A 25,670-nucleotide genomic window follows, 5' to 3' on the forward strand; every position below is an offset into this window, starting at 1 on the left:
ATACATACTTTGTAAAAACCAGACTTCTTACCATGATCTTCAGAGTCATTTTAGGTTTTGAGCAGGAACATGGTACATAATGTAAGAAATGTTTTAGGGAGATTAATGGGGCAGTACACTCTAGGAAAGGTGGTAGCTTCCACCGGTATGTCCCAGTGCGTCAGCAAATAGTGTCTCCTTTTGGGAATGCCCTCCTTTCAGGAAGGAAATTTAGTTAAATGAACCAACATGCTACCCATTTGTTTAAATTACCTTTTACGCAGGGTAACAGAGAAAGCTTTACCTTTTCTATATTTTATGGTACTGTTCCCTACTCATTCAACTGAGTACTTAATGGAAAGCTAGCATAGTTCTCAGTGCTGCAGGGGGTATGAAGATCATAAGAGTCAGTCTCCCCACTTACACAGCCTTAATTTAAAAGAGAAAATGTGGTCGGTACCTAGATCACTAGCATACGAGGCAGATTGTAGTGAGCACTGCAGGATCAGCATGACCATAGTGCTGTGAGTCATCAGAGAAACTGGGCCCTGCAGGCTGGAGCGGCAGAGAGTCTGCTGATGTGGGGGAGGTGGGGGAGGCTGAGAGGGGTGACTTTTTCATTATTTCTAAGAATAGGGCATCAAGACAGCAACCTTAGTGATCTCTTCCTCCTCTGAGGGTTTGTTTTTATGAAGAACACAGAGGTAGGAAATTAAAGAGTGTATTCAGAGAAGTGAAGATTCAGGAGGGGTCTGCTTCCATTAATGACAGAGTAGATCCTATTTGACTAAGTTGCCTGTAGATCACAACTAGAACTCTAAACAAAGTAAAAAATCTGTCTGGAAGGCATTGTCTTGGTTGCTATATGTTGAGTAAACAGAAACAGAGAGAAAGTGGAATATAGTCAACACCTGGAAGAAAGGGTTGACACTAATGAATTTCTGATTTTTATAGGGTTGTTTTTGTTGTTGGTTTTTGGTTTTTGCCTGAGAACATATATTACAGTTGGCTTCATATGGGACATATAAAACTCAGTAGAAACCTGAACTGTTCCTTGCTTGAGGGACCAGAGCAGCTGGAAAATAGAGAATAAATCATGGAAAGGAGAGAGCCGCGGAGAAGGAGCCCAAAATTCTTTATAGAAACTGCCCGAATTCTGGACTGGCCTGCAAACTATCTGTGCACAGTGAAGGCTAAAAATGACAGAACAGAGATTTCAGTTCCTGCTTGTTACAGAGGAGACAGAATTTGGAGTATGGAACTGGCTAAGTTATTAACCTGCTAAAATAGCAACAATAACAAAAAAATCAATATTCTTTGGTAGAATATAACAGAATCCCAAGTCTCCACAACATCATTTGCAATATCTGGAATGCAATCCAAAATGACTAGATGTGTGCAAACACAGGCCAATCTGACCCATTTTAGAAGAGATAATCAATGGAAACTGATGATGAGATGACAGATGTTGGAGTTAGAGGCAAGAATTTTAAAGTACTTTTGATATCTATAATAACCTTGAGTTATTATACTGAGAATGAATAAATGGAAAGTCTTAGAAAAGAAATTAAAACTGTTTAAAAGGACCAAATGGAAATTCTAAAACAAAGTTAAACATTCTAGACTTGGAAGTTTTAAAGTTCACTGTATGTATTTAACGCCAGATTGCAGATGGCAGGAGAGTCAGTGAACTTGAAGGCAGGTCAATAGAAATTATGCAACCTGAAAAAATAAGAGAGAGAAAGACTGGTTTTTGAAAAGCCTCATGGCATAAGAAACTGTATCAAAAGTCTAACTACGTCATCAGGGGCCTGGAAGGAAAGGAGAAAGGGAATGGGTAAAAATTTTAAAAAAATAAATAATGATTCACTTTTTTCATATTTAATAAAAGATGTAAATATACAGATTTTAGAAGCTCAGCAAACCTCAGACATATACAAGGAAAATCAGTCCTAGGCCCAGCATAGTCAAACTACTAAAAACCAAACATAAAGAAAATTTCAAAGCAGCCAGAGTAATAATATGATTAATGAAAACAACTTCTCATCAGAAACAATGGAGACCTGAAAACAGTGCGACAACATATTTAAAGTGCTAAAAGTGAAGAAAACCCTGAAAACCCAGAATTTCCTTTCCAGAAAATTGAAGAGTCATGGATGGAACTCAGGTGACATGCAGAAGAGTGGGGCGTGGACAGGCAGGGTAGGGGGGTCGAAGTCAGTGTAAAGGGGCTTGGATCTCATGTGGTTGAGTTTGGATTAGACCTTTCATCAGCAAGCGGTCATTATTTTCGAGACATATCCATACAGGATAATGTGGCAAAGATGTGAAGACTGGAGCTGAGAGTACCACGTGCAGAGCCTCTGGAGGAGATCCAACCATTCCTCCAGATGGGCGTGGAACTAAGTGAGCAGATTTGCCTTTAAGGTGTGCCCCTTCCTCTAGGTGCACACTGCCCCTCACCAGGGAGCATGGCTTGGCAAACAGACTGTGGACTGGATTTCAGCTTTTAATTCCCCTCTAAAATGATAGAACAAAATGAATATAAGAGACATCTGTAGGATTGGATGTAGGGAGGTTTCAGGGCCCAGGCCACCTCAAGCTTTGAGGTGCTGACACTTTAAGTTCGAATGACCAGAGCAATGACAGGACCCTTAAGAGAAATACCTGAGGTAGGAGAAGGGGGCTTATATACCATCCAGGACTGAAAATTAGAAATTTAGGACTGAAGTTATAGATCTGGCCGTGAGTTTTAGAGATGTGTTAGTTTGGAGTCTAAAGAAATCAATGAAATCACCTGAACTGACATCAAAAAAGGAAAAGATGAGGGTGAGGTTGGAAAATCTTATCGCCAGAGTCAGTGGAAGGAACCAGAGCTGAAGTCCTGGTATAGTTGCATCAAAGGTACAATAGAAACACTGAAACTTTCCCCTGGGCCTTTCATGATGGGATTTCCGGAAAGATGCCAGCAGACAATTTTGCCAACCATTCCTTCCGGCAGTGTACATCTGCATTGTACAGATTCTTACGTCCTAGCTGGGGGCGTGATGACAAAGGACACTTCACAGAGACATCTGCTACAGAGGGTGAGCAAGCGCTCTGCAAAGTAAGCTTTTCTCACTATTTGTCTTGATTCAGAGAAATGGTTTAAAAATTTGAGAGATTGGATAAACTCACATTCAATCCATTCATGAAAATTGAATCTTTTCATAAAAGTTGGGCAGCATATAATTCAGGGTCATCTTTTTGGCAAGGAAATGGAGTGAAAAATTCTATTAGTCTTATTCACTTTGAAGGTTTTGGTCCTTTGTTTATTAAGCAGCATAGAGAGGCATTCAACCTTGCTCTGACTCACTTTTTAATATCTTTAGAATATGAATTAGCATTTTTCACCCAGTATTTCCATGATTTGGAAAGCAAAAGAGTAGGAGGAAGACTAATAACTCTCTGATATCCACTTCTTTTCCAACTCTAATTAGGCTTTTCAGATACCCAAGTCTAAAAGGATTCTGTTTGTCTTCAGTGAATTGCGATAAGGAAAAGCAAAACAAAACAACAAATCTCTTCATTTGTAAGAGTTTAACATGTTCAGAAATCCTCATTCTGATATTTAAAATAAGTTCTTTGCTATTCTAAAGCCTTTTCACTCTTTCCTTTATAGTGTCCCAATGGTCACTTTTCATGCCTCTTAGCTCTAATTTCCAAAGGAAAAGGAAATTGATTGACCTTTAATTGCAAATGCACACGTAGGACCAGCAGCAGAGGGTGTAGAAATTCATCTTGCACCATGTGGGCAATCTTCAAAATTTCTTCTAGATGGATCTGTAGGCCAGATATATTTATGTCTTTCCTCCCATGGATATGTAGCAAATACTGCCCTCTACCGAGGGGAGGCTCAGGATGGCTTGATTAGGTTAACAATCAAGTGCTAGTTACTGGTTTTAGTGATTTTGGTAGAATCATATTGTTACTAATGACTTCATTATTACCATATACATTCCTATTAAAATCATTATATTAAAAAATATAGAATAAAAAGATGGAAACATTTTAGCCTTGATTCATTATTTCCTTCTGTAGTCTATACAGATACCAAAATGTTTGAAGCATTATGTCTAAATGCCTATTTGTTTTGAACTATTGAAGAAAATTCCCTTTCCAGTGGAAATTAAAAGGAGATTATTACAGAATTATTTTAATAAATGAGTTCGTGAAATAATTCTAGCAATAGATGGACTATTTTTCTTTGCCCTACCAATATTTTTTTTCAGTGTCTGCTGGATTGCTAATGTCTGGATTAGTCATTTCAAAGAACTAGCTGTGCGAAGCTAAAATAATTTTTTATTCTTTATTATTTTAAAGGATTAATTACACATGGTTACTAATAGAGAACCACATTAAGCTAAATACCTTCTAAGCAAAAACTCCTTAAAGAAACTAACCAGTGAAACAATTATGCACACACACATATATTTGTATATTGCATGTTTTTGAAAAATGCCACATAATCTGTGTTCTTGGGTATGAAGAATATGAGTTCTCTTATTAGGCTAAATCAGCAATTTTCAACTGGTGTGCCACAAGAATTTTTAAAACATGCAGTACCTGATTATTTACAGGGGCACTGACATCTTTTCCTTTAGATTGTCAAATTAAAAAATGACAACAGCCAACACAACAATAGCCATCTGCTGTGAATGCCTATTTTTTCTGTCAGATCAGCAAAAAATTTTTTGGGTGTGCCCAGAATTTTAGTAATTAGTTTGTGTGCCAGGAGATGAAAAAGGCCGAAAATCGCTGGGCAAAGCGTTCAGCGTAATGCATTGTGCGTTCCCTTGTCTCTAAACCTGACTCGCTTAGATTGGCTTGATGCTAAACAGATTTTAGCAAGGCAGCCACGAGAAAAGTTAGCAATCCAAAGTTTTCCCATGGCTTCATATAAAATCTAACGCCTAAACCTCTAATTACCTTCATTCAGAAACTTTAGGCACTGTGAGAACTAAGTAGGACGTCTAGCCAGGTTGAATAATCCTGTGAGTAGATTCCAGAACTTGGTTAGCCAGCGTCTGTGTGGGAGGCTACCAAGGCCCTTTTCCCTCGGCTTTACGGACAAAGAAGCAGTCCTCTTTTCATGGACTCGAGGCTGCCGTCTGACTCTCCCTCACACTGTCGTTAAAATGAAAACTTAGGTTAAATAAACTACCGAGGCAGGATTTTCTATTTCAGAAGTATTTGGAGTCTTTCTGAGTAGTGGGCTCTGAGCATGCGAATCACTTACTGCTGTTGATTTCATTGGTATGGTTGACAGCAGTTTTTCCCATTTCCAAAGAGAGAAATTCTTGACTCCCCTCAAATGTTAGCTGTGTGGTAAACAACTGGATGCTGGCTAATTGCTTAACAAATAATAGTCTGGTTTACTCAATCCCAGTTGGTTAATATATCCCATTACACTAATTTTTACCATCTCATGGAGACTCTTTTTCCGTTTTTTAATTGAGTTTATTGGGGTGACATTGGTTAATAAAATCATGTAGGTTTCAGGTGTACAGTTCTGTGAAACATCATCTTATGTTGTACTGTGTGTTCGCCGCCCCATGTCAAGTCTCCTTCTGTCAGCATTTTGCAGTTTTTACCATTGCCTTGGAGTTGTATCAATGCTTAAATCCAGTGATGCTTACTTATAATAATAATGATACCAATGATAATGATTTCCTCATTCTTTCTGTTCTTCTAATATTGTGTTTTTAATCTATCCTCATACTTTTTATTTTGGCTTTCCATGGTACAGGCCATAAGTCAAATGTTTTTATGCTAATTGTTGGGGTTTTCCACTTCCCAGATGAACTGGAAGTATTTCTACAAATGAACCCAGCACAGTACTTTTCACGTATTAAGCACTCAATAGATCTGATTTAATGTGGCTTATGTTTTGTGACAGTTGCCAGTTCCAGAACCTCCAGGATTAGATATTTCCAGAATTTGGAGATCTATTACATATACAAAGTTAGTCAAATAGGTGTGGGGAAAGGGTACAATTGCCTCTGATTCACTATATTGATTTTATTCTTGTTGAGTAATTATTGCTAAAAACTCACTATTAAAATAAAATATGACCCCCCCTCCCCCCCGCCAAGAGTACTATATTAACCATTGTTATTCGGCCACAGAGGGGATAGAGAGTTTAGCAAAGATCTGGTAGATTTGGGTAGAACTAACCTCCTGCCATTGAGAGTATGTAAGTCAAGTAGTAAAACTTATCCTCAGCACACCAAAAAACACCTTCTGAAATAGAATGTGTAAGAGTTTCTGGAATGGCAAGATATTTCCCAGCTGTGTGTTGTAGATTTTATATGAATGAGATTGCTCATATTAAGATGCAATATGACTTGATCCATCTTGGGAAATTATTTACTCTACAAGTATACACATTTCAGTGCTCTGGTTTTTTTCTAATTATTATCTTCATTAACTTGGTGCATATAAATTGCTTTAACATCAATTGCTATATTTTTAGTTTGTTTTGAAAGGGACACATGCATTCTGATTTCATTCAAGCCTGTTTTTCTACTAAAAGGTAATTCTCTTTAGGATGGGAGGTATTGTCATTTCTGTGCAAACAAAGCAAGATGCCACACACTTGTTTAATGAGGAGCTATCAGGGTATCACTACAAAGAATTTATAAAGAGGAGTCTGTGCAGATAAAGAGTAACCCTTAGGACAGTATAATCTAGACAGCGCTTAAAATAATAATCATCCTACTTGAGCTCAGATAATGGTGGCAGAACAAGCATTAGCCAGGCAGAGAAAAAAGACATTCAAGCTGACAGCTCATTTGTGTGTGCTGAAGTGGATCAACGGCTCATGGCAGGGCAGAAGGCAGTCGGTGGTAAAGCTCATGCCTTTCACCTTGGTGTGGCATTGAGGAGCTCCCACTCCTGGCACCAGGATCACACTGAAGCGAACAGCTGTGCCATTTCTCATAAAGGCAAAAGACGACAGCAGGCAGGCTCTTTCTTCCTGAAAGTTTGTTAGTGAAGTAACTGTGCTACATGTAATCCAGCTGTATACTTTCAGTAATTAAGGAAAACAAATGCTCTTTGCAAACTCATTATAGATTTAAAGTTCTTTAAGTTTTCATCAGGTTTCCACAGAAACAAAGAGTTTCAAACAATAGTTGAGAATGCACAAACCATCAAATAAGTAGATTTTAATTGTTCCTGCTTAGAAAATTATTCTGACAACCAGCCACATCAAAGACTATTAAACTTTTTAATTGCTCAGGTAGAAAGATGGAGAATATCATCATTACCTATCATAAAAATCTGCAGGAGATAATGCTCCTTGAATTCTGAGCTAGAATAACATACTCAAGGATGATAGTAACTGAAGTGCCATTTAGTACTCAAAAATAGTCATATGCTTTAATTATTCATAGGACACAATGCATGAATTTACAATACTAATTATGCTTTCAAAAAGTGTCTTATGCTATGGTTTACTTACGTAGGAGGATCAACTAGTGCAAAACAAAAGTATAAATGTTTGCAATTGCAGTAGGTATCATGTGCATGCAAGTTGGTGTGTGTGAGTGAAGTCAAAAGAGTGGAGAAATCTGCCTTCTCTGTGTTTTGCAAAGTTCTTATAGGATTTAGCACAATCCTTTGTATTTATTAAGCATTCGGTGGTTACGATTGATTTTGAAGACTGGGTGATAGTATATGCTTTATCCACCAGTCTTGTCTTATGCAAGACTGTTCCCTGGTCTGTGCTGGTGCTAGAGAGAGACATGAATAAGACAGCACTGACCCTTCTGGGACTCAGTCCTGTACACTGGAGTAAATGAGGGAGGCAACTGCAACTTTAAGTAGATTTGTGACTCCTCAAGCTCTTTAGTGTATGCGTTTATGTTGAATATTTTACACATTCACTCCTCATTATTATTCGGGAAGGTGTAGGAGGCTAAAGAGCCAAAAAATGACAGTGAAGAGTGTACTTTGTTTGGAACCCACTGATCATCATTGTTTCACTACAGTATCATTCCGTTTTCACTCTTTCTTTTGTCATAACATATTTTGTCTCTCTCCTGTTTTGAAAGTATAGAAAACTCTAAAAACTAAAGATCATAAAAATACCTCTAAGTCTACCACTGAGACCATTGAAAGATAACAGTTCTTAGCATTTTTTATATATTAGCTTATTCCCCACATATATAATTTGAGCAAAACAGATACCTTAATGCAATTATAATTTTGCATTAATATATCTTTTTATCATGTTTCCATATAAATTTTTTTCATAAATGCCATTATTTGTTGGGAGCATATTATTTTATTGTATCAATGTGCCATAATTTCTTGAACCATTCCTCTGTTGTTGTACTCTAAAGTTGCATTTTGGTTCACATAATTATGAACAGTCCCTGTGTATAGCCTCTGGTTAAATTTCTGATCATTCCCTATAGATTGATTTCTAAAAGCGGGATGATTGGGGCAAGTTTATGACTTCTTTTAAGTCTCTTGATATAATCCAACACATTTTTTTCTGAACAACTGAACTCATTTATTCTTTGAGCAGCAAGAGATGTTGCATTACATGCTTGGCAGCATTGAGTAGTATAATTTGTTTTTCTTTGCAAAATTGCTATCTGAAAAATATGTTATTTTTGGGATTTTTTTTTGGTTAATAGTGAGCTTATATTTTTCATTTATTAGCCACTTGCACATTTTATTTATTTTTTGTTCCATGAATTCTCTATTAAAATTTTTATCCCTTTTTTGTTGAAATGCTCTTATAGTTTTAGTTTTATTGCAAGCAATGCTTGTCTCATCCACTTTCTTTTTCATATCAACTTGCTCTCTCCCTATGACTTTCTGTTTTTACTTAGTTGGGTCTTCTTGCATTCTGTAAGGAGGGCATATGGTTTTCTGGCTTTCTTTTCCTCTAGTTCTTGTATACAGTAAATCATAAATTTTATTTTTGAAAATAAGGTTACATTAATCCACAAAAATTCCAAATTGATTATAAAAATAAATATAAAATAAATGACAATATGTTTCCATGTATTTATCAATTATATAAAACCAGTATTTTGCTATAGAAGCTAGATCGTTTTTTCTTCATGTGCTGGATGTGCTAATGACTTGTAAAATTATGGGCTTTTTCAGGTAAATATCTCTGTAGCAAGTATGATTTTTCAGTTAGTTATTGCTGCATACCAAATTACACCCAAAATTCAGTGTCTTTTAAAAATAACAATTTAATTAGCTCTTACTTCACATGCCAAGGGTAAAAAATAAGCATTTATTATTGCTTTCATCTGTAGGTCATCTGGGGAGTTTTGGGATCTCTTCTGGGTTCACTTTTGCATCTGCAGCCAGCCTTGCTGATCTTGGTTGGATTTCCCCATCAGTTTTGGTGAGCCAGATGGCCGTAGGCTGGCCTGAGGTGCTTTCTCAGCTTAGACACCAGCTGTCCTTCTTAGGTTCTCTCTTATTCCAGCAGGACAGCCTAGGTGTTGTAAAAGAGTGAGTGGAAGTGTGCAAAGCCTTTTGAGACCTGAGCTCAGAACTGGAAATTTGTTTCTTCTGCCTCATTCTTTTAGCTGTGGTCAATGACAAGGCCACCCTAGATTGAAGACTTGGGCAGAACAGGCTCCATGTCGTGGTGGCAGAGCTGGAAAGGCACAATCCGAAGGGTGTGGACAAGGAGCCAAGAACAGCTGGAGCTTTACCTAATCAGACAGCCTCATCTGGGCATTCTTCATTTCTCCAAAAGCAGTATAAGTAGGTTTAAAACTGTCATAATTTTCTAGATAATTTTTTAGTGAATACACTTGAATGCCCAAAACATCTTTCTATACGGAATGCTAGAGAAAGGTGGGGTGAGTCCTAGGGCAAGATTAGTATCAATTTATCAGTCATAGTGATCAGGATGTCACTCACCAGAAATGATAGTGTCTGTATGTGGTTTGGTGAAAGTATTTATTGTATTTCTGTATATTTTATAGTCACAAGAAAAAATAAATTTATAAAAATATTTTAAAATAAGTCAAATACTGAATTTGAACAAAACTTTTAAATAAATCTTCTCAAAATCATAATGAGAAACTTGCCTTCATAAACACAACTTTTTAAAAGTCAGGCTTGATGCTGGAAATGACTAAATGCAGTTCCTGAGTAAAATTTTTAATGATAATGCAAAGAAAATTTGAAGAGAAAGTCTTGATAGTTAACGTCTTTAGTGAAAAGGAAGTGTTACGAAGTCTTCCACTTCCAGTAATGGCGGACTCTTTCTCTGTAATTAGCACCAACCTTCTAGTTAGATGATGAAGGAGGCTGGATGAAATAAGTATTAGGATACGCTAACTGCCGAAACAAACAACATGCAAATAAATCTCAGAGGCTTACTAAATGCACACGGCTTTTTTGCTCCTGTCACCATCCAGTGCAGATTGGCGGGGAAACTCTGCCCAGTGTGGTCCTTCACAGATCCAGGCTTCATCCCTGTTGTGCCTCCACCTTCCTTTAAGGGTCAGTTCAGCCAGCAGATGGGTAAAGGAAGTGAGTATTCTTTGTGGGATATTTTTACAGGCCGGATCTAGAAGCCATGCACATCACTTCCTCTCACAGTTGACTTTCCTGAACTTGATCACGTGGCCATACCTAAATGCAGAAGAGAAACTGGGAATATAGTCTCGCTGTATGCCCAGGAAGTAGAGGAAAACATGGATATTGGTGAACACTAGAAATGCCCCTTAAAACAGTGAGCTGGGCTAAGCTAAGCTTCTTTTTGGAAATCTCACTGTGTTAGTGGGACAAGAGTCAGAGACTAGGGTGGGAACCTAGTATATTGCCTCTTTCTTTCAATAGAACCCTGAGGATTGCACTCTAGGAACTGAGTGTGAACCAGAAGTAAACCAGCTCTTTTGTGGACTTAAGTCAAAACCTTGTGTGATCCAAATAGCTCAGAATACTTCAGACCTTGAACTTGGATTCTTTTCTACAAGTATTTTTTTTTTCAAAGATAAAATCCAATACACAAAGATAGCCAAATGTATGAGGAGAAAAGACTATGAATGAGAACAAGGAACAATCAACAATAAATTTATGAACTCCAGATATTGAAATTATGAGTCCATATTTTAAACAACTAGACTTACATTTTGAAAGATGTTTTTTAAGAGGTAGGCTTGGAAATTTTACTGTAGGGATCTAGAGACTGTAAAAGGAGATGTATCAGTGTTGAAAAAGAACCAATAGAAATTCTAGAAATGTAAAGTACAATAACCGAAATTTAGAACTCAGTGGATGAGTTCAAGAGCAGATAAAACACAGCTGAGGAGAGACATAATGGACTTAGAAATGGAGGTCAGAGGAAACTAGCCAAAATGAGCCATGAGGAGGTGGGGCAGGGAGGATAATACAAAAGGTAGAATAAAAGAAATGGAGAATATAAATTTCACCTAGGTTCCTTTAGCGTCCAGGAGGAGAAGGGAGAGACTAGAGCAGAGGCAATGTGCATGCACCAGTGGGCTGGAAGTTGTGGGACATGGTGGGGAAAAGGAGCACTGACAGCACTGTGCTCGTGGAGCTTATAGGGAGAAACCTGCTCAGATGGAGACACGGTGTAAATGGGAGCATGTCGGCCAGGGCTGTGACATGGGTTTCGGCCCTACATCGGCCTTTGATCTGGGGAACTCTGATGCTTGGCTGTGAGGACCAAACATGAACTATCTGGGGAGGCTGCCATTCACCTTCCCCTCCCTCTCTTTGGCTACCCTGGAGTGAAGAATCATTAGTTGACTGTAACTATATAACTGAAGTCAAATTTCATCCCAAATATCAAATCCCTTATTCTTTTGTCAAACTTTAAAGAAAATATGTGTTCAGCTTATGTTTTATTTTCTTTTTAAATATCCCTGAAAAAAAAATCCTACTTCTGTGGAACAAGAAAACAAAGAAAAAATGGCCCATGTTAAAACTGATATTATGATCTCACACAGATGAGACACAACTGATAGATGCCCATTATAAAAATGACCTTCCAAAAAGGCATGGTCGTATTTGCTGTTTAAAAGTAACACAAGTTCAGCCCTGGCTGGTGTGACTCAGTGGATTGAGTGCTAGCTGCAAACCAAAGGGTCACTGGTTCAATTCCTGGTCAGAGCACATGCCTGGATTGTGGGCCAGGTTCGCAGTAGGGGAAGCTCGAGAGGCAGCCACACATTGATGTTTCTCTCCTTCTCCACCTCCCTTCCCCTCTCTCTAAAAATAAAGAATAAAATCTTTTTTTAAAAAGTAACACAAGTTCATTGGGGGCAGAGGGAGGGTCAAATGAGTATAACAAAGGAACAAAATTCATGTTTTATTCCACTACCCCAAGATAACCCACATTAACATTTTGCTCTATATCTTTCTAGACATTTTCCTCCATGCACACTAGGACACCCACCAAGGGCTTGCCTTGGGAGTGGGGCATTTGGGCCAAATAAGAAAGGATGTGATTTTTTGTGTGTGTTTCAAATATCTTTTGAGGCAAATAGGTTTAAAAGAAGGAATAGGCGGGCCTGCCCCAGGTTATGGTATGTTTTAGTCACACGTTGACTCACTAATTCATTCAGCATATAGTAATCACTTTCTGTGGGTCATGTACTGCTTCAGGGGCACTTCATTATGTGGACCCTGGGCTTTCCCGACAAATGGTGCTAATGGTATCACCAAAAGACGTATGGGAGGGAGCAGGCCTGTGGCAGAAGCTATTTTTGTCATCTCTGATGACTTCATGGAAGGCTAGCATGCCAGGATGGCAGAAGTTTTGGTGGATTAGGGATAGCAGGAAGGACCAAAGGAAATGGCTTTTACCTCTGTGTGGAAAGGCAGAGGCAGGTTAGAATCGGTTGAATTGTTTTCTCATTTAGCCTGCAGGGTTTAATGAGTTGAGGAAAAGGTTAATTAATAGTTAATAAAAGAATAGCTACTATTTATTGTCTGTTGTATGCCCAATAGTGTGTATGCATATGTCATTTCATGTACTTCTCACATGAACTCTGTAAGTTAATAGCTAACATTTTGAGCACTTAACCGTGCAACAGCTCCAGTTTTAAGATTTTGCACGAAGTCAACACATTGAGCCCTGGGACAAACCCTCGAGACAGGTCCTGTGATGGGGGACACAGAAGTTCAGAGAGACTGGCTCAAGGTCACGTGACCAGAAGTCACAGAACAAAGCCTCTTCTATATTTTTGTCTACAACTGTTTAACTTATTTCAATTAATGAAAAAGAGCATTTTGGATTAATAAGAAATCCCCATCTGTCACCAAAGTCAATCCTGAAAGTGTGTTTGTCCCTTCTTGGACAATTCAGCATTGAAACCAGTATAAGAAAACATACTGTTTTAATATTTACTAAAAAATCTTTAAAAAATTTTTTTTCATTTAATTTATTTATTTTTACACAGAAGGGAAGGGAAGGAGAAAGAGAGGGAGAGAAACACCAATGTGTGATTGCCTCTCACATGCCCAGTACTGGGGACCTGGCCTGCAACCCAGGCATGTGCCCTGACTAGGAATCGAACAGACGACCCCTTGGCTCGCAGGCCCACACTCAATCCACTGAGCTACACCAGCCAGGGCCAAACAAGTCTTTTTTATATTTAAAATTAATCTTAATCTCAGTGGAGCTGATTTGTTTTGGGAAAAGACTTTCTGTAGTAATACATTTCATTCTTTTTTTCTCATGTTTTTAAAGAAAAAATAATATTGCTATCTCTCCATGGACCAGATTGGAATTTTTTTGGCAATTAATAACCTTTCCTTGTTTCAATGACTATTTTTTATTGTGGTAACATTACATACAACATCCAATTTACCATTTTTATCGTTTTTAAGTGTACGTTTTGGTGGCATTCGGTACACGCACACTGCTGTGCAGTCTTCATCAGTGTCCACCTGCAGACCTTCCCGTCACCTCGAACTAAAACTCTGCATCCGTTAAACCCTCACTCCTCCTCCTCCCCGATGACCGTCATTCTAAAGGAGATAGATAACTATGTGAAGCTCAGTTTTTCTTCTGTGATTGAGCACATAATTTTGTTAGGGATATGAAAGAAAGGGATATTTGCTAATATAATGGCAAATGCAGAACCTACTGACAAAGGTATATAATTTGTAAAAATAGCTGAGTGGGCAAAATTCTGATTTTCAGTTGCCCTCGGCACTTCACTGCACTTCTGATGATGATTTTCCTTGGGCATGTAGTTATACTCATAGAAATCACGTCTGTGCATAAAGAGTGAGCTTAATTATACATAACTACATACTGAAGACAAGGTTTTACATTTTTTACATATATTTTCTTATTTACAAAAGATGAGACACTAAATTCTAACATCTCGAAAAAGTAGTGTGTGTCTCCCTCAGAGCATGAGAGGTGTGTTGCGGGTCATCCTCTTTGGCATGACAGCACTGTATTTGGTGATTGTTTTCATTATGTGAGGATTCCACAGTCTCACCTGGTCCTTGCCATGACTCTGAGGACGGGAAATGCACAGAGGCCGATCGAGGGTTTAAGGTGGTGGAGCAGCACTAACTGGTCCCGTAACAAATGACACTTCTTTACACCCTCAGCTCGTGTGTACCGAGCCTAATCTTTGAAGCTCAAAGTAGTAAAAGTTCAAAGCAGTCAAAATGGTCTGGCTGTCGATGTATGCCCCAGGCACTGTGCTAAATGCTTTACATGCATGATTTTATTTAAAATCCTATGGGATAGGAGTCAAATTCCCATATTACTGGTGGGAATACTAAGGATCAGAAAGATTGCATAAGTTGCCAAAAGCGCGTAGTTTGTAAGTAACAGACTGAGGATTCAAATCCAAGCAGTCTAGAGCCCTCGTTCCTAGCTACTCTGTTAACACATGCTCCTGGTCCATATCAGGTTTGGCAGCAAGGTTTCCTTGCATGAGAGCCCGGCTTAAACCAACCACACACACACACACACCCCCTCTCAAGACACTGTGTGGCTGAGGTGAGCAGGGGAGGCCCAGCTAAGGTCAGGCACTGGGTCTGGAGGTAAAAGCGCTCCAGCAAGGGAGGGAGATGGGAAAGGCAAGGTTATCTCCTTCTTCCCCATTCGGTACCTGGTTGGTGAGTGGAGATGGGGAAAGTCCCTAAGCAGACTTCCAGAGGAGTCAGGTAATTCTTGGGGCTCTATCTGGCTCTCTGCCTCTTTGTCCCAGGTCTCCAAATTGCTGCTTCCTCCTCAGAACCACTGTTTCTTGAGGAACCATTTCTCCAGAACTTGACTCTCAGGTTTATTCTTACCTCCCAGACCTCCATGAGAAGTCTTTCTCATGGAGGGTAACTATTTTCATCTGGTTGTTAGAGTAGTGGTGGGCTTGAATGGGTCCTCAGGTGGGGATGATGCTCCCCTCACAGTTCCCTCATTCTCCCAGGAAACTATGCCTGTCTGCATTTCTGAAAGAAGTTTTCATGCTAATGGCCCCCCAAGTGCAGGGGACATTTCTGGACAGGGAGTGGAAGCACTGACGGATTCTGCCAGAAACTAAGGAGGCGTAATGCCTGTGTCCCAGCACGAGGATGGGTGAGGGGGAGCTAGGAGCTTTCTGAGAGACCTCCGAGCAGATCCTGGCCACTTAGGCTCCGGGCCCCTCCACCCTCTGGTGGGGCCAGAAACACTCCCCTGAGCCCCGCTCACGGCTTCTGCTCACAGGCACAGTTGTCCACACACAGCTCACAACGAGGAGGGGTGGCATTTCCCGGGAACGTTCCTAACCCCAAAGGGCATGTTTGTAGATAGTTTCATAATTTCTGAGTTAAATTCATGTTTCAGGAACGAGCACTTTATATCTGTATGTGGTATCTTCGTGAATAATTTTGTGGACCTTGAGCCCTGTAACCCTCTCGAATCAAGAGGTGGCAGCGTGCGGTGTCACATTACACTGAGGTCTCGGTCTACTTCTGGTCCTTAAAACCCCCTGCTCTCTGCTGTAGAGGTTACCAGTGCCTCCTACATTACACCTGAAAAATTGTACCTCACCTTACATGAAAATATTTTCTGATGAGTTTCATAGTGGGGCATAGTCTTATTTCAAAATGGTGACAATAAGATTCAGCATGTCATTGTAAGGTAGCTCTATTTAATAACAGTGGCTACTTATAATTGAGCCCCGGGAGGATTTGTTAGGACATGTTTAAAGTTATGCCGTATAAATAGAAAGAGTGAAGACTGGATTTAGGATGGGGGCCTACAAGTTACCGACTGAGGTGGCTGGAGATACCCTTTCACTCCCACCATACGCCTGCCTCCTCTGCTGCCCCCTAGTGTGCTCCACCCCTGGTCTGTTCTGGAAAGACTGTCCCATTTGGTGGAATTGCCCCAAAGCTACCACCTGGGGCACATCACGACAAAAAAATAAATAAATAAATAAGAGGTGTTTTCTAATGAAACTAATCCAAGAGCAACCAGAATTGGCTTATTTTAATTTTCTGTCTTTTACTTGATTTTAATTACAGCCACTTGGAGCCAGTGACTATTTGGAACTATCGAAGAATTTTGATACAGTATTTTTGCGAAACATTCCACAATTTACAATGGCAAAAAGGACTGAGGCTCGAAGATTCATAACTCTCATTGATAACTTTTATGATTTTAAGGTAAGGATGCAATGTGCATTTTCTCAAAACCGCACATTTGGGGCTGCGGAGCCAGATCTCTGGGCTGGAATCCTGGTCTACCACTCAGATCAGGATTCTTTGTGCCTCAATTCCCTCATCTGTTAATTAGGATGATAACATTTTCACTTCAGAGAATTGTGAAGACAAAATAAGCTAGTCCATGTAAAGCATTTAAAACAGTGCTTGGCACGAGCTGAGCACGGTGTACGTGCTAGTAGTAACGGTACCGGTAGTACTAGCAGTACTAGTATCAGAAAACTCCCATCACCAGACCCTCTGCTGTACCAGTGATGCCATCATTCACCCAGACATATCATGTGCTTTATCTGTGATGATGTACAACACAGCGCCTTACCTCTGAACTGAGCGCTCAATAAATTATTTGTTGCATGAGTAACTGATAGAACTGATAAAATAATGAATGAACAAATGAATGAATATCTAAATATCCTCCTCAATATTGGCTATCTCCTTATGGTCCAGAAATGCTAGCAACTAGCATTGTTCTGTCTTGTTGGGTGTTTCAGCCACATGTTTTAGCCTGGAGTGCCGAGCCCTTGTCCCTTCATGAGACCCAGTGTCACCTCATGGTTAAGGAGTGGGCCCTGCGGCTGGGCTGTCTACCTCGAGGACCAGCTTAACCTCTACAGATTCAGTTGCCTTCTGTAGAGAAAGTCAGTAACAGTGGGACTTAGGTCGCATGGCTGTTGTGAGGATTAAATGAAGATGTGAAGCACTTAGAATGTCACATGGCAGGTAGTGAGCTTTCAGAGAAAGTGAGCCATAATTGATGTACTGCAAGATACTGTATTTGCAGATAGTATATGTCTGCAAATGTGTATGTACTGTGCAGGTATTAGTACAACTTCAAACTAGAGTTAAATATCACTTTACTGTTATATAGAAATAGATAGAGCAGTGATTTTAAAATTGAAGGGACGTTGGTGGGAGGATGAACGTGCCAGAATCTTCTGGGAGGCAGAGGTAAGACTCAAATGTTTCATTTATCTGTTCCTTAGCCATCTTTATTATGCCAAGCCCAATGCTAAGTGCTAGAAGTTCAATGTCAAGCAAAGCCAGATGGGGTGCCTGCCATCATGGAATTTATAATTGAGGGTCAGAGAAACATTAATCAAATGTCCATGGAGCTAAATGTGAAGTCACCACTGTGGGAGAGCCTCTTGGACAGGTGGCGCCCTGAGAGTCTAGAGGGAGAGCAGACTGATTTTCGGTTGAGGGGAGACACTGGGAGGTCCTGCCGAGGAACACCTGCATCAGAAGCAGCTGGGCTACTTACGATCTGGATTCCAGAGCCTACCCCATCCAGCACGTGAAGACCCAGGATGGGGCTTGGAAGGAATCTGCATGTTCACAAGCTCCTTAAGTGCATCTTACAATGCTGAGAAGTGGTGGCTGAACTCTAATCCAGGGTGACAAACTTCCCACCAGGGTAGGGAGTTTGCAGCAAAGCCCCTGAGCTGGGCCTGAGCACGAAGGACAGCCAGCAGGGCTCTGGGGCAGAGCTGAAGGGGCTGCTTCAGTGAGTGACCTCAGAGACCATGCGCACTCCTGTGGGGCCAACATGCTGAGATCCGAGGTCAGGAGAGGCCAGAGGCTGAGAACTCCAGAGCTGGGGGATCAAGCGTCATCACTGCTTAGTGGTCTCCGGGGTCACTCACCCAGAGACTCTGCTCGGGAGTAATTGCACAGGGGTGGGAGTGGAATAAAGGGAGTGAGCCTGGAGGCGGCACTCTGTTTTTAGAAGGCTGATGGTCCAAGAAGAAAGTGGTAGAGGGACATTAGTAGGTGGTTCTTAGAGTGTAGCATTGATGAATTCTTACTTTTTAAAAATCTTTCAGCTAGGAATAACTTAAAGAAAGTTTATGATCCCCACCCCCACTGTTTCATCTCCTAATTAGAGAAAAAAGATTTATCTGGCAATATGATGGACTCTCCTAACATTTATGTTAACTAAATCGCACATTTAGAATAGTCAAAATTATCTTATTTTAGAAATTAGCATTAAATAGACATTATTCTAGAATGTAGTCATAGAAATTTGTGAAATAAGGGTATTCCCATCTAAATAATGAAGAAAGTGTCATTTTGATTAAAAGAATTTATAAAAGGAGATGGGAGGCCATTTGGATATGGAAAAACTAGTCCCAAATGTCAATGTATTGTTTTAAACTATTGGCATATTTATTTAAATAATGATTTTAAAATGATAGCTGTGAATCCTAAAAATAAATTCAAGACTCTTTAAACACCAAGGAGAGTCTATTTTGTATTTAAACTAGTGGACATAAAATTTATAAAGATAGAAAAACTCTTTCCAACATATGATTATCACATATGCCCACTCACTCAAACACTTGTGTAATCAAGAAATACTAATGTAAAACTTAGTCTTTTTTGAAGAGTGTCTTGGCAGGATATTGATATCGATGTAGGATCTGGAAACTCGGGGTGTAAGTAGAGTGGCAGTGCACCAGACTGAGCAGCGCCCTACCCAGCCAGGGGTAGCCGTGCACAGTGCACCTGGAGAGCGTCTCTGATGCACCCAGAGATGGGCCCCCAGCAGCCAGGTGTACACGTCAGCCTCCGATGTCATGGGAAGACCGTCGGACTTAGAACTGGACGATCTGGTCTGGCATCACGAACCGAGACCTCTCCAGGCCTGAAGTTGCCCAATGAAACCTTGGCTCCCTGCTTCACGTGATGGTATATGGAAATATTTTGAAAAGTGCTGTGCTGTTTAAAAATATCACTTTAAACAGATACAAACTGTTAGAAAAAATACAGACATTTTAAAAGCAAAATCTAAGCTCCATGTTATGACAAACAAAATTTTATTTTGTGAGAGATTTGTTCTTGCCTTCAGCTTACGAAATGTGAGGAGTAACACCATCTATCATTTTCCTCTGTTTCAGGTGCGCGTAATTTGCTCCGCATCGACTCCTTTATCAAGCTTATTTCTGCATCAGCAGCATGACAGTGAGTTGGAGCAAAGCAGAATATTGATGGATGATTTGGGACTGAGCCAGGTAGTTGATATTAACATAATCTTGTTTTATTATAAAACAGCTTAATTGTTTTTGGTTTGATACATGGCTACATTTTGAAAAAGGAATGCAGTATATATTTAACTGTTGATTCACTGCTTTCTTCTTAAGCTGGTATAGCACTTACTCTCGATATCACTAAATATAGAGAATTACAATCTCAGTGATCATACCACTCCCTGCTGACAGCCCAGAGCTGCCACCTGGCCACCTGTGTCTGGTTCTTGGCTTATTCGGCCACACCATGCTGCCTTTTCTGCATATTCTTGTTCATGTCTGTGGGGTTTGTAGAGCATACAATGTAGTGTCCAAGCATGTGGCCTGGCTATCCCAAGACCATGGCGTGCTTGGCAAGGCCCTTGGCTTAAAAAGAAACCCATGATCCTTCTCCCAACCCCCTTCCATAAACACATATGGAGAACCTGTGGGTGCCGGACTCTGGGGCCACCCTGGAGGGAATCAGCCAATGCTGGCGGGCCCAGTTCCCTGGTACTTGGGGTTTGGTGATTCATCCCAGGTCAACCAACAGTGACTGCATTGCCTTCTTATGTATAAATATAAATAAGCATTACAGGCTGTATTTCTCAACTGTGGACAATTGAAATACTAGCCAGTGCTTTTTGACACCATCCACAAACATTAACTCAAAATGGATTAAACACTTGAATGTAAGACCTAAAACAATAAACTACATAGAAGAAAACATAGGCAATAAATTGATGAACTTTGATCTCAGAGGGGTTTTGGTGAACTTGACCCCTAAGGCAAGGTAACTAAAAGAAAAATAAATGAATGGGACTACATCAAACTAAAAAGCTTCTGCACAGCAAAAGAAACCATCAACAAAACAAAAAGGTAACCAACCCCTTGGGAGAAGATATTTGCAAATGATACCTCCAATAAGGTGATAAAATTTTAAATGTATGAAGAACTTATATAATTTAACAAAAAAAAACAATTTGATTAAAAAATGAGCAGAGGACTTGGAACAGATAGTTTTTGAAAGACGATGTACAAATGACCGACAGATAGATGAAAAGATCCCCAATGCCACTCGTTATAATGGAAATGCAAATCAAAACCACAATGAAATACCACTTCATATCTGTTAGAATGGCTATTATCAATAAGACAGGAAATAACAGGTATTGGAATGGATATGGAGAAAATGGGACCTTTATACATTGCTGGTGGGAATGTAAACTGGTGCAGCCACTATGGAATACAGTATAGAGTTTCCTCAAAAAAGTAAGAATTGAGCTATCATATGACCCAATAATCTCTCTTCTGGGTATCTAGCCCCAAAAGTTGAAAACACTTATTCATAAAGATATAGGTACCCCTTGTTCATTGCAGCATTATTCACAAATAGCCAAGAGATGGAAACAACCTAAGTGTCCTTCAATGGATGATTGGATAAAGAAAATATGGCACATTTATACAGTGGAATACTACTCAGCCATAAAAAGATAAAGTATTGCCATATGTGACATTATGGGTGGATCTGGAGAGTGTTATATCAAGTGAAATAAGTCAGACAGAAAAGGACAAGAGCTGTATGATTTCACTCATATATGGGACATAAAACAAAAGCAACAAATCCATAAACAGAAAACAAGCTCACAGGTGCAGATGACAGTGTGGTGGTTCCAGGAAGAGAAAGATGAAGAGGGTAAGGAGGGTCAGGAATATGGTGGCAGGAGGAGACGAGACTGCAGGTGGGAAACACACAGTGGAGTGCACAGATGTCATCAAGTTGAACACCTGAAATATACATAATAACAACCAGTGTTACCCCAATACATTTAATAAAGAAACATTAGTCAAAATTTTAAACTATCTATAAACCCTCACCCCTCCAAATGAGAGGGGTACCTCATTCTTCTAACCCCAGAGGTAAAGGCCATTTCGAATGAGAAAGCAGTTCTTTATTGACCTGAGGAGAAATTATGTATTCTCAAAAGTTTGGGAAAATGAGACCAGTAACTCTTTAAAAGGAAAACTTTGAAAATATGATTACTTATACCTACATGTAGAAATAAATAGCTGCTTATAAACCCATGTGCTGTGATCTTTTGAAATGGTGATTTCTCTAAGAGCAATACTTCCATCCAAATGGTGTCTTTGACTGTTTGAAAGGATTCACGTGAGGAGCTGCATCGTCTCAGTTTCTGAGTGAGTGCGGCCCTGTCTGCCAGGCTTTGGGGAAGGGCGTGGACCTCTTTCTAATGTGCCAAAACTACTGGTGCTTGCTGTTACTTATTTTTGGTGTGCACTTTTGGAGAAAGACTGTCTTTTCTATCTGGTGGTGGTCTAACTGATGTTGGGTTATTGTTTTTGGTCACCAGAGCACAGCAGAAGGTCTCTCCATGTTTACCGGAGAAGAGGAAGTCTTTGCATTTCAGCGCACGATCTCCCGACTCACAGAAATGCAGACTGAGCAGTACTGGACTGAAGGGGACAGAAGCAAGAAGTAAAAATCACTTGCGCATCAATGAAACACTGGACAAGTGATTACTGCAGGGAGAACTCTTCATTATGGGACTTGAAGGAATCCTTTTCTCATCATTAATTATGCACTTTGTCCTCTGGACCATTTTTATCTAAAATTTCTGTCAAAGATGTAGTTAATTAATAAGTTGAAGCCATTTCTATAGGTCTACTTTTTGCCTATTTATTTAGCCTTATTTCTGCACCAAAATAAAATCAGCACTCTTGAAGATGAACGTAGGACTGGACATTTGGCTTCACATGGAGCCACCTGGATGAACCCTGAATGCACACACAGGGTAAATGCCAGGTGTCTGGACATGTCCCGAGTGTTGGCAGTATCATTGCCACATGAGAGAAACACATCTAGGGGAGGGAAAAACACTGCCTCTCAATTCAAAGCAAAGAAAGCATTCTGATCCTGCTATAAACTACAGAGAATAACATTTTAGAATATGAGCTTATACATGTGATTTGGGGGATGGCTATAAATTGTGCTGAATTTCCCAGGTCTTCAGGTTTTCTCCCAACAGAGTATATTTTTTACCCTGAGGTCAAGCTTGGCAGGCAGGGCGTGATCTGCGGCGGACACAGCATTGCCTGAAAACACTGAGGACTGCAACACTGTGGAATCCTTCCAAACAACAGGCAGGTCCAACTCTGAGAGTAAGAGGACAGGTACCAGGAATGGGGACTAGTGAGAGAGTGTCCAGAGGAGGCAGAGTCCCGGGCACACCAAGCAGCAGAGGGAGGGAGCAGGACCCCACTGGACAGCGGCCTCTGCCCACTCCTCACACACATTTGCTCTGCTTGCAGAATGCCTCTCCCCACCCTCGCCTCTGCTTCTGCCGCGAGACAGACACCTGTCTGCATCTACTTAAGGACACCTGATGCATCTGCTTAAATAAAGCCCAGTTTGTCCTTTACTGAGGTCGCTCTTTGATTCATTCAAGTATAATCTGACTTTGGTAACTTGTTACAGAAAGAATCTTGGTTGAGGCTGTTAGGAATGTCTAAATCTCTGTTCAAAGGGAAAAAAAGTGAAATCCACAAAGTCTTGTGAAAATCAAATTTGTTTTTGAGGTAGGCACAGGTGAATCTGTTCAGAGAAGTGAGCATCAATGCAATCATCAACATAAGGGAGCTCTCTGAACCTACTTAAGTTTGTAAGTTAATCTTTTCACATTAGTATGTTTTGGACATTGACCTAAATCAAGCAAATAAATAGAGAGGGAACCCAAGTATAGAAAAAAGTTTAAATCACAGCTTCTGAAACTTAAATGTGGTTTAAAAATTTTTATTGACTTAAAGCAGTGAGTTCAAAAAGAGATTAAGTAGATTAAGAGGGAGAAAGAATGAGAATTGCCAAATCTTTTGGTAGAGATTTACATGATCTCAGCTAAAAGTTAATTGTAGGGAATCAGTATAATAATTTCTGTTTATCTGTGAGGAAACTTAGGCTTGGGAAAGTTAAGTAGCCTCACCTGAGAGTTACAGTTTACAAAACTTGTACTGTGTTTTATACCACACCACCCCTATAAAAAAGGAGACATTTTTTAATATTGATTTTTTAAACTCAGTGAAGATGAGTTTGAAACAGAACCATTGCTTTGAACTCAATAGATATAAAATGTTTAACTTTATTCTTTCAATCTTAGCTTTTCGCTTTTCATATTTCTATGGCAATTATGCTGTACCTTCATAAAAAGACAGTGGATGGACAGATGGACAGCCTGATTGGTGGAAGCAGGAACCGTCCCTGAGTGTGTTGGGTGTATGTGAAATAGTTCTGTGGGAAAAGTTAATTTGAGGTCAGGCATTTAGAATTAGAATTTCATGTTTCCATGGAAACCGTCATGCGATGTTGGTTAGGGTTCTGGCTCAATGCATAGAAGGCTGTGGTATGCTCAGTGCGGCTGCTCCATAATTTTGGTGCTAAAGAACTTGAACTTCTTTTAAAATTTTGTGTCTGTAGGGTAAAACTGTAGTTTAGGTTCTACCCGAGTGCCTGGATCGTGTCCCTGCTTCTGTCCCAGCCCCTAGTCTCCCACCTGCTCAAGGGTCAGGGGCTGGAGAGGGCGTGGGGGAGGGGGCAGGCTGCAGTGGCAGGGCTTTCTGAGCTGGTTTCTGCAGGGAGGCGGGGCTGCTATTGCATCTGTCAGCCCAGGTACCAGGAGTGCAGAGGAGGGAGTGTCATGGTAGCTGGAAATGAAACATCCTTATCCCCATCTCTTCAAAACAGCCTGCAAGAAAAAGAAACAGAAGTCTTACATAGCCATTACTAGGAAACAGTACAGTAGCTTTACTAAAAGAAAATGCCAAAACGGGTTATAAAAAAAAAAGATCCCTAGATTGAAAAGCAGTGTTCAATGCTTATGTTTTTCTTCCAAGTCCTGCTTCATTACACTCTTGGCATTCCAGTTTTTCTCCAGGGATTCACGAAATCTCTCAGAGCAAACGCTTTTTTTGTGAATGCTTTAAATTCACACTTGAAGATGGAGGTTTGAGCTGAGTATCACTATGGAACACCCCTCACCCAGAAACTCGGGTGAAGTCTTTATAGTCCGGAAAATGCCAAGGGCGCCCTCTGAAAGGAACACTAATTTCCAAGCCTAGAAGAAATCGCCCGGAGAAAATGGAAAACTTTTCTTTAACAAAGAGAAAGAAAAATCTGGTTGCTGCATTACACTTTATTTCTATAGACATACATATTGACTAAAAATTAAAAAATGAAAAATAAAAAAATAAATAAAACCTGCGCTGCTGCCTGTATTTGCCTCTTGACAGGCATGGGCGGGCTTGTCTGCCCTCAGCGGTAATGAAGGGAAGCGTGGTGTTACGGCCCAAAAGGCGATGTGTGCAGAACCATTCTAATCAAACGTGTGCATTTTCAGTGGGATTTCAACTTTTAATCAATCATAAGGCAATACCTTAATCTTCGTGAAGTGTATTTCCTGTATCTACAAATGTATGAATAACATAATTTTAAAATTATTTGGAATTTTGAAAAAATTCAAATTTCACTTGTAAAATATATGAATGGGTGTGCTCATATCCATGTACTCAACATTAAAGAAACACGGTGCTTACTGCATGTTGGGTGTGGGGCCTGACTGAGCACTTTACGAATAAACTGTTTGACCCTTACAACGCTCATATGAGACAGACACTGTTACACCTCTTTACAGACGGGGAAGTGGAGGCATAGAAAGTGGCTACAACAGTCAGTAAAACGATCAAAATGTCTCTCTCAAGCTTTCCGTGCACCTGCTGCTGTCCTGATGCCAGTCTCCCTGCTCCAAGCACTGGAACCCACACTTGCAGCCCCTTCGTCTGGGACGCAGACACCTGGGGGATGGGGGCTCCGGGCCCTGACACCTGGCCCCTGACTGACTGTGGGAGTCTGCCTGGCAGCAAGTCTGTAAGCGATCTTAAAAATAAGTG

The 25,670-nt window shown here is 40.1% G+C and overlaps 1 protein-coding gene across 1 annotated transcript in view; it reads left to right on the forward strand.

Moving 5' to 3' along the window:
* Positions 1-25,303, forward strand: part of AFG1L (AFG1 like ATPase) — a 198,852-nt gene extending 173,549 nt beyond the window's left edge. Inside the window, exons 11-13 of the mRNA XM_045844090.1 lie at positions 16,510-16,650; positions 19,605-19,718; positions 22,085-25,303. Coding sequence (XP_045700046.1) covers positions 16,510-16,650; positions 19,605-19,718; positions 22,085-22,213 — 384 coding nt within the window. The 3' untranslated portion in view covers positions 22,214-25,303. The remainder of the gene's footprint in view (positions 1-16,509; positions 16,651-19,604; positions 19,719-22,084) is intronic.
* Positions 25,304-25,670: the final 367 nt, after the last annotated feature.

Source organism: Phyllostomus hastatus, unplaced genomic scaffold (assembly GCF_019186645.2).
Source record: "Phyllostomus hastatus isolate PE091 unplaced genomic scaffold, TTU_PhHast_1.1 phas_contig_40, whole genome shotgun sequence".
Classification (NCBI taxonomy): domain Eukaryota; kingdom Metazoa; phylum Chordata; class Mammalia; order Chiroptera; family Phyllostomidae; genus Phyllostomus; species Phyllostomus hastatus.